General features: G+C 38.3%; 1 protein-coding gene across 15 annotated transcripts in view; it reads left to right on the top strand.

Moving 5' to 3' along the window:
• The window catches only part of tns2a (tensin 2a), a 117,509-nt gene extending 102,235 nt beyond the window's left edge, over window positions 1-15,274 (top strand). For 8 of the 15 annotated variants that reach the window (XM_087306609.1, XM_087306604.1, XM_087306611.1 and 5 more), the window contains 7 exons: window positions 765-896; window positions 4,242-4,334; window positions 4,866-4,943; window positions 7,603-7,680; window positions 7,755-7,923; window positions 8,735-8,803; window positions 14,289-15,274. In XM_087306609.1, the coding sequence (XP_087162735.1) occupies window positions 765-896; window positions 4,242-4,334; window positions 4,866-4,943; window positions 7,603-7,680; window positions 7,755-7,923; window positions 8,735-8,803; window positions 14,289-14,430 (761 nt within the window). In that variant the 3' untranslated portion in view covers window positions 14,431-15,274. Of the gene's footprint in view, window positions 1-764; window positions 897-4,241; window positions 4,335-4,865; window positions 4,944-7,602; window positions 7,681-7,754; window positions 7,924-8,734; window positions 8,804-11,504; window positions 11,535-14,288 lie in introns of all 15 variants that reach the window. The other 7 variants (XM_087306606.1, XM_087306603.1, XM_087306605.1 and 4 more) reach the window with 2 other exon arrangements.
• The last annotated feature ends 1,008 nt before the right edge of the window (window positions 15,275-16,282 follow it).

A 16,282-nucleotide genomic window follows, 5' to 3' on the forward strand; every position in this document is an offset into this window, starting at 1 on the left:
CTCGCGCCATTCGCGCGGCTCTCGGTCCCGCCCTGACTTGTCAGTGCTACCAAGCCGACCAATCACAGAGCTTGCGCTACGCGTTGTTGCGACGTGTAGTTAAATTTTTTGAGAGGTGCACGTCAGTGACGCCGACGGCCATGGCGAAGGGCTATGCGTCAGCGTCGTAGCATATGCCGGTGTTTGACGCAGAAGTATAAATCAGCCTTAAGGTTGCTGGGTCGCTGGTTCGAACCTCGGCTTAGCTGGCATTTCTGTGTGGAGTTTGCATGTTCTCCCTGCCTTCGCATGAGTTTCCTCCGGGTGCTCCGGTTTCCCCCACAGTCCAAAGACATGCGGTACAGGTGAATTAGGTAAGCTAAATTGTCCGTAGTGTATGAATGAGTGTGTGAACGTGTGTGTGGATGATTCCCAGAATTGGGTTGCGGCTGGAAGGGCATCTGATGCGTAAAAACTTGCTGGATAAGTTGGTCCGCTGTGGTGACCCCGGATTAATAAAGGGACTAAGCCAAAAAGAAAATGAATGAAGTTAAAAATCTCCTTGTTTAATTTCACACACTAGGAGCACGAATTTGCAAGTGCAATTGCAGCCATATCTTATAAATGGTCCTTGCACTTATCATAACCTAAAGAATGGGCAATCCTAATAGTGATGCTTACTTATGCTGTTGTGTTTTTGCACATGCTGCAACAGATTGTTGTTCCATATGCTTGGATCCTTTCTTAAAATAGTCACATTAAACTGTGCTGTCTCTGTTCAACAGCTATAGCAGCACTGAAGGAAAGAGAGCCAGGGGCCTTCCTCATCCGAGACAGTAACTCCTTCCAGGGGGCCTACGGTCTGGCCCTGAAAGTTGCCAGCCCACCCCCCAACGTCAATAATCATAGCAGCAAAGGTACGCCACATCTGCAGGCATTTCCTCATACAAACATTCATCTTGCTCCAATGTTGCTCCCAAAGCTCTCTGTCTGCACAGGAAACACACGACTGCACCTGAAGTACTCTAGCAGAGCTAAACAACACCAGAATATAGAGCCAAAGTATCCTAATTTTTTGGAATTACACTTGAAATTCAAGAAAATTGTGATAAATGTCTTCAAAAACTTCTTCTGTCTGTCATTGATCAGACAAACATTAGACCCCTGTAGGCAAAATTATTTATGAGCTACAAGGCAAAACAAGTAAAATGTGTATTAACCCTTTCAGGCTCAAATTAAATTTTAGAAACAGGCAAAGTCTATGCTTTTAACTGTTGCAAATCAGCAACGCCTGCATCCATGGTTCCGGGTTAATAAAGCCTTCATGTAGTGATACCGATTCTCCAAGAAGCAATTAAACAATTGTTTACAGTTTACTACAACATCTAGTTATTAAGTGAAGTTTTACAAACTAATTTCGAGAGGAGCATATGATATAATTGATCGCGACTGGTCCCACATCCATAATTATTAGCAAGTCAATCAGATCAGAGCTGTAATCTACAGGTACATTTTGATTGACAGCTTTATAAAGCCTGAACCCGTTTACAGCCCGACATTATTCAAATGTGCACAGGCACGCAGCTCTTTTGCCTTTTTTTCAAGAATGAGTCATTTATATTTTTAAAATAGTTTTTTCGTAACAAACGTAGGCTATATGCCACTTGGAAGTTGGAACAAAGGAATAAAATAAGTCCTCTGTAACATTGTAACATCTCAGCACACTAAATAGGCCTAGGTACATACACTTAGACTTTAAATTTGCCAACACACCAATGAAAAGAAGTCTTTCTTAACAAATTAAATTAAAATAAATTCAAAATTATGACGAGTATTTGGCAATAATGAAATTAAGATAAATGCTCTGTGGGATTTGTTTTGCCACTTCTCTTCACAATCTGGCATTAAGGCGACGGTGAAGCTGAATAATAAAATAATAGCCTAATGCCAACATTAGCCTGTATACTCTGTCTACATTATGATTTTATGGTTTAATTAATATTTATTTATAACTTAAATAACCCTTTACTTAATAAGATTAGGCTACGTGTTTTGTGGAGGAACATTATTGAATTCACCGGCTTTAGCGCAGTCCTGCGCTCAGGATGATGCATCCAGCAGCACCGAACACCCTTTCACTTCTGCTGCTAAAGGCCGAGATGCATAGATCTGATCTGGCTAATTTTGCAAGTTTTGGGTAGGATTGTTTGCTCTACCAGCCAGGAACATCCATTTAATTTTCCATGAAAGCAGTTTCAATGTAGCGAGTGACCACGTCTTTTTACCTGTCAGCTTGCTGTTTGTCACTGCCGTAAGATCACAAGACTATTCATTTACCTACTGCGCAAGCCAAGCCCAACCCGACCCGACCCCGTCTTATATGATAGAAATCAAACCCGAATCCACCCGAACCACTCGGGACTGGCCGGGTCTGGTCGGGTTTGGGCAAAGATGTTCAGCTCTAAATCAGATCATTCCAAACGCAACATACATATCTAGTCTAACTTTGCTCCTTTATCTTCGTCTTTTAAAGAACCGCCCCATCCACCCTATCTCCCTCATTCTCTTCCTAGATTAATTAAGGATTGGGTGACATGGCGGCTCAGTGGCTAGCATTGTTGCCTCACAGCAAGAAGGTCACTGGTTCGAGTCCTGGCTGGGCCAGTTGGTATTTCTGTGCGAAGTTTACATGTTCTCCCTGTGCTCACATGGGTTTCCGCCCAGGTACTCCGGTTTCCTCCAACAGTACAAAGACATGCAACATAAGTGAATTAAATAAACCAATAGGAACAGTACATGAGTACTTTAATACTGAGCTTTTACCACATAGGTATGCGCTGGTGTGGTTGGGGGTCTATTCCTCTAGGGCTGCTCCTAATGATCAAGAAATTGGCTGAACGAATTTGAGGAGTTCTCGACAACTACCTGATCTTGTACCCCCTTACATGCTTATTGACCAGACGGGAGCCTTGGGCTCAATTATCTCAGAGCTCAGGGTTCTCTCCCAGGACAGCATGCCAAAGCTGCTAACATTATCAAGCAATATCTAAGTATGAACTCTTGAAATGAGGATATAGTTTCTCCAAAGATTCTATAGAAAAAGATTAGCACAGTGTTAAACACAAATCAAATTGTCATCATTTGTGTCAGGGTGCTTTCACACCTAGACTTTTGTTTCAGAATCTGTCTCGTTTGCCCAGTTGCATGGTTCGTTTGGTATATGTGAAACCAGCAACCACGCTTTGATCCGCGCCAAACTAATCAGTCTATGATCGCCTAAATGAGGTGGTCTTGGCTCGATAGAAACAAACTCTGGAGTGCATCGATTGTAGTGAGAAAGTAAACGTGTATGGATATGTCACAGACTTATATGGATATAAGAAGAGAGAATTATGAGTAGGGCGAGATGTGAGGAGAGTTTACTCACACGTAACTTGTTTTAGCTCTTTTGGTCCGTTTAAAAACTTTGCCGTGTGAAAGCGAACCGCACAAAGAACAAAGAGCAACATTGTAACAATTTTAATCCCTGTGTCTGAACAACTGAATCGATTCACAGGTATGAAAGCACCCTTAAAGTCATTTAAGTAACAGATTTACTGGAATAAAAGTTTACACTTTGGGTGTAAACACTGCATAAACACTACATTAGCATAGTAAAAAATGTATTCCATAAAAAAATAAGCTAAATTCAATACCTTTAAAAAGTATTTTGATAGCTAATGACTTTGTCTTGTTTTATTGCGTTGATTTATGACAAACATACAGTATATAGATGTGTATAGCTATGGTTGCAGATGCGGTCAGGTTGATCTCAATTCTCAAGTGTTCATGGACTAACTTCAGAGATATTTGGATGTTCACATGGTTTATATACAGCAGCTCATAGACACAAACTGAGGTCTACAGTGTATGTATATAGGTCATACAGGCAGAATTATGAATAGATGGTTCCTTTACCAAAAAGCATGCTTTGTAGCTCTTTGCTGATTATTTGATTGATTATTTTTTCGTTGTCCTAATTAATACCAGACCATGTAAAGTAGAGAGCATTGTTGCACTGTTTATTTTGGTCTAAATATTTAATTGAGACAACATTGGGAACAGCTTGGGGAATGCTTTGTATGACTTCTGTCTTTAAACAGACACATGTGTTGGTCTAAATATCCATTAATCACAACTGAAGTGCAGTATTTTGATTTCCTGATTTAATATACAACCACCAAACTTTGCATTAAAGATGGCAATTTCCTCTGTGTTAACAGGAGACCCTCTGGAACAGCTGGTTCGTCACTTTCTGATTGAGACGGGGCCGCGAGGGGTGAAGATCAAGGGCTGTCAGAACGAGCCCTACTTTGGTGAGCACTCCAGAAATCCTCTATAAAACTCTATGGGGGCATTCCAGGTGATAATTGATATTGATAACCAGAAATTATCACATGTTAAGAAGAACATTCTTGTGGTGCTATACCTGATCTGGAAGCACAAATGTGGAGTTTATAGAACTGAATGAAATGTGAGCTCATTTTAGTGTGAAATATCTGAGCGGTGCATCAGTTTGCTCAATGCATGCAAGGTATTCAGGCCACAGAACTGTCCAATCTCCACAATATCTCAGTCATGCACTCCAGCAGAGCTCTGAATATGTTAAATAGTTCAGAACGCACGCTGCACATTGTAGGCGTTCAGATAAAGCTCACAACTCTAATGTAGCATTTGTTTTTCTGGATTAGAAAGCCAACAAGTACATTTATGCCTGTGATTAGTTTGCGTCTGGCTCCATTCTGTTGCTTTTGCAATCTGGCAACTTCAGTTCTAAAGGTAAATAATGTTGAAGTGTTATGAAAGCCAAGTGCTGAGGTCCTCTGTGTGTGTTTTGTCATTGGTAGGGAGTCTTTCAGCACTGGTGTATCAGCATTCCATTACACCCATCTCTCTGCCCTGTGCCCTCCGTATCCCAGAGAAAGGTAAACACAACTGCAGACGTCAACACAGCACGCTGAGATAGCGCTGTGTGATGAAAGCACCATCACAACATACACACTCAGTGGGATGCTTGCAAGGTGTTCTAATGCACAAAATTAAAACGAATGCTTCAAAACAACTAAAAAAATCAAGGCAGAGAAAATAGGGATCCAATCAATAATTCTGCTAATTTGTTGCATATTTATTTAGCATTTTCTTTAATCTGCCATTTATAAAAGGATTTGTTCACCCTCATGTCATTTCAATGCCCTGAGACCTTCGTTCATCTTCAGAACACAAATTAAGATATTGTAGATGAAATCAGAGAGCTCTCTCATCCTCCAAAGACAGCAACGATCCCAAGATGTAAGATGTACAAAATCCAGAAAAGGAAGTGAAAACATTGTTATAATATTCAATGTGACTTTAATGGTAATCATACAAAGCCCCAAGAACACTTTTGTGAGCCTCAAAAAAACCCTTTGTTTGCCCATATCTTTGGTGTTATGTCAGGATGTACATTTACTACGGCTAATACAAAAAAACGATGCTTGTGTGTTGCGCTGCTGACTCTAATGACAATACGTTATACTGCCCATCATTAGTAAATGTGCATCCTAGCAACTTGAGGTCTAATTTATCAATTTTGCATACGCTCAAAACAGGGGTGGAAACCACCTTAAATAATCATATGAGCCATAATCTTTAAGAAATAAAGAAAAATGTTATTTTGGTGTGCGTCCACTTTAGGAAGATTTCTACGCTATTAGACCCCTGATGTGGGAAGAAAGATATAAGCAAACAAAGTTACAGCTTTTGGCACATAAAAATGTTCTTGATGCTTCATATGAATACAGTTGAATCACTGAAGTCATTTGGAATACTTTTAGCACTGTCGCCTTTCAGCAAGAAGGTCACTGGTTTGAGTCGCGGCTGGGCCAGTTAGCATTTCTTTGTGGAGTTTGCATGCTCCCCCCATGTTCACATGAAGTATCCCCCAGGGTCCAAACACATGCAGTATTGGTGAATTGGATTAACTAAATTGGCCATAGTGTGTGAATCGGAGAGTGTGTGGGTGTTTCCCAGCACTGAGGGTTGTACTAGGGGAAGGGTATCCACCGGTAAAACAAATGCCAGAGTAACTGGTGTTTAATTCACCTATGGTGACGCCCGATAAAAGCAGAGAATAAACCAAATGAAAGTAAGGAAGTGTGTAAAGACTGGAGTGAAGATGTTTTTTAATTCACCTGATTTCAAACTAATAAATTACATTTAAAATATATTAAAATAGAAAACAGTACAGCTGGATGTAAGTTTTTTCCAGTTATTACATTGCCACAAAACTAAACAGTTAGACACAAAAGATGGATCTCTATTCAGTGTCTATAGAAAAAGTATCATGCCCTATGAAAATCTGTACCTTCAGGCTGGGCCGATAAATGATATATATCGAATCACGATAAAATTTATGTCAATAACAATGGTAAGCTCTGGACTTTTCTTACTCTATATTGATCTCAGAACACAAATTAAGATATTTTAGATGAAATCAGAGAGCTCTCTCATCCTCCAAAGACAGCAATGGTCCCAAGATGTACAAAGTCCAGAAAAGGAAGTAAAATGTTAAAATGTTCAATGTGACTTCAATGGTAATTATACAAAGCCCCAAGAACACTTCTGTGAGCCTCAAAAAAAACTTTTGTTTGCCCGTATCTCTGTCAGGATGTACATTTACATAAGCTAATACAAAAAAAAAAAAAAGCGATGCTTGTGTGTTGCACTGTTTACACTAATGGTAATAAGTTATAGTGCCCATCCTTGGATGGATCTCTATTCAGTGCCTATAGAAAAATTATCACACCCTATGAAAATCTGTACTTTCAGGCTGGGCCAATAAATGATATTATATTGAATCACGATAAAATTTATGTCAATAACAATAATAAGCTCTGGACTTTTTTCTCTAGATTGATCTACGAGCCAATCACAGCAGAAATGTCCAACAATGGGAATCTAAGAGTGTGTTGATTTTCGGCCACCAAAAATTTATCGTGTGAAAATATGTTATGCCATTATATGGACCCTCTAAATTTGTGGCTTTTGTTATTGTTGGGGAACTCATTTAAATCTGGAAGCATTAACAACCTATCGAAATATAAATTGTTATTGTTCATGATTGCATTTTCGGCATATCGCCCAGCCCTACCTTTACTGTCAAAAGACTCTTGGGATAAAGTTGCAGAAAGGTACAATTCAGGAGAAGGTTACAAAGCATTTCAAAGGCTGGAAAAGTTTGGTGTATTTGGAATGTGATTTGATTTCAGGTTGTATGGCAAATTATTATTTATTAATTATTACACTGTATATACATGGACATTATTTGAAGTACACAAACGAGAATGAAATATTCCAGAGAGCTAATAAATAAATAAATAATTAGTTTATAATAAATAAATTCTAATAATATTTCACAATTGTGCTGTTTTTACTAAATCAAATAAAGCTGCTTTGGTAAGCAAAAAAACTAAAATTTGAAACTCCCTACCAAGCCCTAACCTTTGAATGGCAGTGCAAACATACATAATCACACAACATTTGTGTTTTTAAAACTGAGTGTTTATATCAGCCTCTGCTCTATAAATGATAATGTCTCTCTGTCAGACCCAATAGGTGATGTAGTGGAGGTTCAGCCGGTGAGTAACATGAGCACAGCCGCAGACCTCCTGAAACAGGGAGCAGGTGAGTGTGAAGCTGCACATCTGCACTGCGTCATGTCTTTCTTCACATCTTTAACCTCTGACCTCTGTCCGCAGCCTGTAATGTGCTGTACCTGAATTCAGTGGAGACCGAGTCCCTGACGGGGCCACAGGCTATCGCTAAAGCTACAGGGGCCACATTGTCTCGCAGTCCTCGCCCCTCTGCCACAGTGGTCCACTTTAAGGTGTCTGCGCAAGGCATCACACTGACAGACAGCCAGCGCAGGTAGACACACTAATGCTTTTCAAAGTGTAGCAAAATCTGTGTTCTGTGGGAAATAAGACATGATATGGGGACTAGAATGCACCTATCAGCTGGCCAGAAATCAGAATCAGACATTTTTTGATTGCAAACATGTGAATGTCATGTGCTCAGATTTATTTTCTGGACTTGCATTAAAATTGCTCTGCAATCATTTTATTAACTGCAATTCAGTTTTATTAACGTATAATATTCAGCTTCCCTCACAGTTCAAAGACATAGGCTATAAGCAGGGTGCCAATTACAGAGGGGTTTGGGGGGGATTGACCCCCTCAATTAATGCTTGATCCCCGCTAAAGGACATCAAAACAAGATATATAGGGGGTCAGCTCTTTAATACTAAGAAATAATTTGCTTAAAAGGTGACCTCAGATCTTCAGTGTTTTTAATTTTCACCCTGGTTATAAGTGAATTGGATGAATGAAATTGACCTTAGTGTATGAGTGGGTGTGTGAATGTATGGGTGTTTCCCAGTACTGGGTTAAGGCTGGAAGGACATCCCCTGCGTAAAACATATGCCGGAATAGTTGGTGGTTCATTCAGCTGTGGCCACCCCAGATATATAATTCAAAAGAAAATGAATGAATGAATGAATGAGTGATTATAAGATTAGTCCAGAAATTGGTTTCAGAATCAGTAAATTTGCTGGAAAAATTAAAAAATAAATCAGCAATCAGACATAATTTGGGCGTGAAAAATGAAGATGGGTGCACCAGTAGGGAGGGCAGGTTGTTTGCATTACAAAGAGCTAACTGTGTGAGGTCTGGTTTTTCAGGGTGTTCTTCAGGAGACACTATCCCATCAACAGTGTGACTTACAGCAGCATCGACCCACAAGACAGGAGGTGAGACTGTGTTGACTGGTGTTATATTTACTGGATATCATTGTCACAATAATACAACATAATTTGTTGCATCTTAGTTGAGAAACAAAAACTTGTATTTAAGTTTTTGAAGTTGTATTGAAGAAAACAAAAAAAATGTATTGCACATCCAAGGCAACTTCAACACATTAAAGTTAGAGAAAACAAAGTGGACATAGGAGGATTGTAGTTATTTTTGTAAATTTTTTAAAGGGGTGGTCCAGAATGTTATTTTTAAGGCTTGGTTGTGTTAATAAGATGCAAAGCAATGTGTGCTCATGTTTAACTTGAAGGAAATCGTGTTATTTTTTCATAAATCTCACTTTGATTATACACAGCTACTCAGCTAACATGAAAACGACTGTCATATTTCCTAGTTTCTCTAAAAGGCCCACCCTCAAGTGACTCTGATTGGTCATCATCATAATATGCTGTGATTCGCCGATCGGCTCCACGTCACGCCCTGACAAGCACGCGCGTTTTGTGTAAACAGTCAGTCAGTCAGTCAGTCAACACGTGTCTGTAACGAGTGAAAATGGGATGCGGCTCCTTTAACTGTTTCTGTGCCTTTTAGTGTGTTTATGCGTGTATACGATGAAGTATCTGTAACACGAGAAGCGCATGTGCGCGGGAGAGATTTTTATTGTTCTTTTTCTCTCATGCTCGGATTAAGTTATTTTCTATGGTGACAGAATAAAGCACAAGATGTGAGATGGGACCTTTGTGAGCCTGGATTGATTTGTTTTTGATGTTACACTCCAGTTGGGAAATCATTGCTGTATTTTTTTTAAATCAACGCGTTACAGGACGTCTTTCATGCATATGCGGAATATGCCTGTGTAAGTAACATGAATCGTTCACATATCTTTTGCGACTTTATTGTCCGAGTTGTAAAACGCATAGCAAAGCTGCCTATAGAGAGAAACTCTGCCGTCTCCCACAGAGAGACGCAGGTGCTGGCCAAGAGTGCGTGTATGTGTATGTGTGTGTGTGCGTTTACAGCCGTTTGATAAATATAGATTTGTAACGTTAGCTAAGTCGTTAGCGGTTACCATAATTTCCCGTTGTTTACATCTTTGCTACAACACACCATTAAAGTTAGACACTGTACATGTCATGATCAATTTTAACAAATAAAAACACTTACAGGTCATGACTCAGAGTTCACAGCGTCTCCTTGCTCCATCTTTGAGGAGATTTTAACTGAATCCAGCACTGAACTGGGAGAGATTCTGGAAGCTGTGTTTTGTCAAATCATGCTTGCTATGTATTTTATAGTTCTCTGGAACATAATTAATATTGAACTGTAAGCACTTCTGTGTTTGGGTCGTGTCATTTGGAAGCCCAACAACAGAAACAGAACAGCTCTGTGGAAACAGCAGGATGGCATTTCTCTCTCTGCAGTAACGTTACAGCGCCTATGGCCACGGCCTTTACCTGCGCAGTGTGGGATGCGCAATAACGAACTTTTGTGATCTCACAGGGGGCAGAAGTATTTTTTGTAGTCCCCAAAATTCGTTAATTGTAGGCGTTGCTAAGCTAACTCTGTACAAATCAAGGTCTCCCTTTGCATTAAACTTTGAATATTTTACATTCAGAGATGCTGTTTATGTTCACACAGCTACATTACACATCAACTGAAGTTTAAAATATAATATCGTAGTGGACCACCCCTTTAACAAATTTCTTCGATTTTTTTTATTAAATTTTTTAACTTTGGTTTGCATTTCTTCTGTTTTATTTTGTAAGTAAATGTTTTTTATCATTTATTTTAAACATTTATTTGTATCTTTTTTAATACTCTGTATTGTTTGATTGTTTTTGTTTCACTTTGCTTTGGCTATAGAAGAGTTTCTATTTCAGTTTTTTTGCGTTTATTTTTGTTTCTGGGTATATATTTTTAATTTGTACTTTTTGTTTATTGTATAATGTTTGTTTTTTGTAGTCATTTGTTTTGCATTTGTTTGTTTTGGATATATAAAAATGCATTTATTTGTTGTTTTGCGTGTTTGCTAATATACTGCAGGGGGGTTTACTTTTTTGCTTTGATATCTTTTGGTTTACTTAGTTCTTAATTGTTTTGGTCATGTCTCTATTGATTGATTTTTGGTGTACTTTAATTGGTTATGTTTTTAATATAGGACATCTTAAAATGTATATATGTTTTGTTTTAATAATTGCTTGCCTACAGTAGTAGTAGTAGCACTAAATCTAATCAGGTAGTGCATGATTCTGTTTGGGCTGCTCTGTCTGCGTGTGCATCATTAAAAAAAACTACTTTGTATTTGTATGTTTTCAGTTGTAAGTAAAATACATGCTTTGGGGCTTAAGTTTAATTTTTTTCTTTAAAGATTTTTAAATCTAAAGAATTTTAAGTAATAACTTTAAATGTTTCAAGAAAAGGGGATTTGTCATTCGGGTATATGCAAAAGCCCCAAAGCAGTGCATGTTTTTACAACTGCATGCGCAGCACACTCTACACAAGCAACACAAATACTACAAGCTACCAAAGCTCCATTTCAAGACTCATTGCAATCTGAAATGTGTCAGAACGGAATTCAGCTACAGTCTTTGTGTAGAGTGTGTTCAGACTGAGAGCATGTTTGTGTGACTGCAGCATCTGTTCTGTGTGAGTGTGTGTCTGTTCCTCAGTCTTGTCTATGTCTCCCTCTTGTGGCTGTAGGTGGACTAACTCAGACAGCACGACCTCTAAGTAAGTTGAAATAATATGTGTCGCCTGCACCAGGGGTTTTCAATTCTTGATTTCAAGCACCTCCACATCCTCACGTGAGGACCTTCATCCTAAAATGTAAAGACTTCTTGTATAAAGACCTTATTTAATGAGAAGAATTTAAACAGAGGTCGGAGACAGTTCTAAATGGTCATGCAACCTTGAAGCGGGTGGGACTTGAGCTCCAAGTGGTCTGTACAAACCTCATGGAGTTTTCATTGATTTATTTGATGACTTGTACATGACATGGAGTCCTTATATTGTTTTATTAACGTCTACACTTACCACAACCTCAAACCTAAGCTCACAGTAAAGCTGTGGTCACACATGCCAAATTCGGTCATACAGTGTTGCGAAAAGGGGCAGGATTTAACAAGATTAGATGTTTTAAAAAGCAAGCGATTGGTCCATGTTTTACATTTCTGTCCAGAGAGGTCATCTTTTGATCTTCGATTGGTCTCATGCAGTCACGTGATGCAATTTCGCTGGTTACGCCCCATTCACACTGGGAGTCAGCTTCAAGGGTTCCCATTCACTTTGAATGGTTGACGTCAGGCGTTGCCGAACTGCATTGTGGATCCGTCTGTGCTGCTTCAGAGGTATTCCTCGCTGCAGAAGTTGGGACTCTCTCAACTTTCCAAGCGTCGACAGATGCGTCAGCTAATCAGATCGCTATATGCAAATACTCCATCTCAGCAGTAGCTGATTGCTGACTAATTTCATTGGCTAAAGCTGCTATGACAATCCCGTCAGCACCAACTTCAGACACGCCTTCTGTCAAGCATTGAAGCTGACGCCCCGTGTGAATGGGGTGTTAGAGTTCACCAAGTTTGAACTTTGCAATGCAGCGAACTGCTAAACTTTTTTTTTTATATTGCATAATAGCACAAGTACAATAATTCAATTAACAATTAACAACTCTCAACTACACTTACAGAACAGAACTCTAATAATAATCAAATCAATAAAATATTAATACAAATAAATAAAATTAAACATAGAATGAACACAAACATAACCAACAAAAAAGACATTTACTCTACCAGATCTTCTATTAATTTACATTTTTCTTCCAAATTTAGATTTTACCAACTTAAAAAATTTTAAGTATAAGCAAAATTTCTGCAAACTGCGAAACTAGTCGCACAAGTTTGTGTTTCCGGTTTGTCACATTCAGGGCCATTTGAATGTAAGTCTATGGGGTGAAAAGCGCAGTGTGACGACGGCTTAACCTATTGTTTCATTAACATCTACTCCTACCACAACCCTAAACCCACCTCACAGTAACTTCTTGTGTTTTATTAATGTCTATTACACCTACACCTAGGGCTGTGCGATTTGGGGAAAACATCTAATTGCGATTGTTTCAATTTCAATTTGATTTGCAATATAATTTTGTAGTCAAGCTTCAGCTCACTAATCTGTATAATCTGTAGCTTCTTACTGCTAAAATGCAGGGAGTGTTAGTTTTAAAAAATAACTAAAAAGATATTAACTTAAACTTTTATTCAAATTTGTTTTTCAATATTCAGAAATTAAACACTAATTTTTCTCTAGAGCAAACAGTAAGCACAAATAAAAACCAGTTTTGTTTGTATATTTTGTTTAGTCCGTGACTTTGAAACCAAAATATTTCTATTTTATCGATGTGTTATTTTTTCTCGTTATCATCCCACTCCTTTCTGTTTGATAGTTTTTATTGTGGACTTTCTGCATTGTTCAGTTGTGCAATTCTGATTGGGCAGGACAAAAATGTGCTCACTCAATTGACCAATGAGACTATCAAACACAGACGGCAGTCACGCATTTGCTCTGGGCGGGGGAAATAAAATAATACATATTTCATATTGCAGCCTTTTGCGAATAGCTAATCGCAACGTTTCAAATCATGAATGTGATTTCGATGAATCGCACAGCCCTGCCTACACCAACCCTTAACCCAACCTTTTGGCGGTGCAAGTTCCTCCCACTTGAAGGTCTCTGGGCTACCGTAGAGTAGGGACCTAGAGTATTTGGATTTAATTTGTCAAATGTAATTTAAAGACTAAACTATGCAGTTTCTATAAAACTTAAAAATATATATATTTTTTCTATTCATGCATTTGTTTAATCTACTTATTTCAATATTTGTTTTGTTATTCATTTATTACATTTCTGTTTGTTTTAATTAGATTTTTCTTTGTAAGTATTAGATTTAGTGCAGTTTTTTTTCTGTTGTTTATCTCAAACATTTCCCCAGACCCCTGTACCACTTCCTGGAGGGTCTCTGGGGTACCAGAACCGTGATTTGAAAACCCCTGGTCTGGACAGTTTCGACAGCTTGTTTCCTGTGTTGCTTCTAGGAAACTGATTATGTGCTTATACATTTTTACTTACTCTTAAATGACTATACTGCCATCCAAAGGCAAAGTGAAGTAACTACACATTTGATCAAAATTGCACAACAGAGGCCTAAAATATATTATTCCTGGTTCAATGGTGTCTAGTTTCAGACAAGGTAAACCACAAATTTACCCACATTATATTTATTTGGCTGGTGTAAAAGCCACTTATACTCCAGTTAAAACAGTAACTTTAACTAAAAAGGGCATTTTTCCCTTCAGTTTTTTGTCTAGTTACCGCACTTTGCCAGTTTAGAGCAGTGTAGCACTCCTCATGTGTGTTAGGATTGAATATGGTAACTGAGTGAATGGTAAAGTCAGTTGCTGATTTACAAACCTCCCTGTCTCCTCTCAGAGTTTTCGGGTTTGTGGCCAAGAAGCCGGGCAGTGTGGCAGAGAATGTGTGCCATCTTTTCGCAGAGCTGGACCCTGAACAGCCCGCGACCGCCATCGTCAACTTCATCAACAAAGTGATGCTGGCACCGCAGAGGCGCTAGAGAGCCGTAGGACTGGTCGTCTTCACATACACTGACATGTTTAAAGTCCACACGAGGCAGAAGTTACGACAGTGTTTAATAACGTGTTTTATAAGCGAATGAAACGGCGAGAAAATGTAGGGTGCGACATTTCATTTTGAGAATTGCCTGAATGGTTTTGTTCTGCTATTGGTCGATCTCGTTTGAGTGACAGGTCGTCCCGCCCTCAAGTCAGTAATCGTCATCATGTTGAGGGTGAAGTTAAGTGCGGTTAACATTTAATCTAAACCACACTACTATCTGCTTTCATGCTAACAGTATTTCTTTGTAGCCACTCGTATTTTTTCCATTAAGTAGCCTAATAACATGTATTCATTAGCTACTAGTGGTTCTTCTTTTGAAACTAGTACATTTTAAAACGTTTGTACTTATTAGGTTCAAGTTGTTATTCTTATGAGATAATTTACATTTAGCAACTTACAACTGAGATACGAATACTTAATGATTAGATAGGAATTGATATCTACTAGAACTTATATAGGCTGCACAGCAAGAAGGTCGCTGGTTCGAGCCTCGGCTGGGTCAGTTGGCATTTCTGTGTAGAGTTTGCATGTTCTCCCCATACTTGCGTGGGTTTTCTCTGGGTGCTCCGGTTTCCCCCACAAGTCCAAAGACATCCGCTACAGGTGAAATGGGTAGGCTAAATTGTCCATAGTGTATGTGTGTGAATGAGTGTTTATGGACGTTTCCCAGTGGTGAGTTGCAGCTGGAAGGGCATCCGCTGCATGAAACGTGCTGGCAAAGCTGGCGGTTCATTCCGCTGTGGCAACCCTAGATTAATATAGTGACTTAGCTGAAAAGAAAATGAATGAATGAATAGTACTTAAATATTCTACTAGTTACTTCAGCAGTGACTAGTAAACAATTGCTGGTAGAAAAATAAATTAGTTTTTGCCTCTGAATTCTGAGTCATTATGATATCAACTATTTACTTTTGACTAGTATGTAATTAGTTATTCATTAGGTACTAATATTTGTTGACCAGCTATCTGAGGATATTCAATAAATACTAGTAAATGTTGTGTATTGTAAATGTAAAATGTTATTAGTAATAATTGTTTTACCAGTAACATTTTAATTCTAAAGTGGACATCCTATATGAATAATTACAAAAGATGCTAATGCTGCTAGTAAGTCATGATCAACAAATAAGTACTTGTATATATAAGTACGAGTATATGAAAATGTACTAGTCCCTCAAGAGTTTTACCATCTAAAGACTAAGCATTAGTTGCTAATGAATAAGTAAAAGTACTTAGTGGAAAATATAGTATCTACAAATCAAGTTCTAGTTGTATGGATATATAGTAGTATGTTACATAGGTTAAATGTTAATGGTATTTAACTATTTGGATGGCACATGAATACAAATATATGTACAGGTCATTTATATTGCTGAAATGCTCCATAAAAACAAGAACAGAAGATGTTGATTCCATGAGGAATTTAACCGGAGCGTTTCTGCAGAAATAAGGGCTTTACGGTTAACTAACGTGATACCAAAACACATTAAAACCAAACTATACAGAATGTAACCAAACTAAAGACAACAGACTGATGGAGTTTTGCCTTCCTAGAACTGTTTCGTCGTTCGTGGGATTGTAAATGACTTTATGACACTAAACCACCACGATTGGTAAATATATTTATGGTGTTTTTAAAAATATAAAGGGATGGTTCTCCAAAAAATGACAATTTGCCTCAGTTCATTCAAGATGCACATAAGTAACTTTATTAGAACATTAAAAGACATTTATTTTTGCTGAAAGCGTGGTCCTTGATTATTAATAAACTGCAAAAAGGTTTTATATGC

Source organism: Danio rerio, chromosome 23, assembly GCF_052040795.2.
Source record: "Danio rerio strain M-AB ecotype USA chromosome 23, GRCz13ab, whole genome shotgun sequence".
Lineage (NCBI taxonomy): Eukaryota > Metazoa > Chordata > Actinopteri > Cypriniformes > Danionidae > Danio > Danio rerio.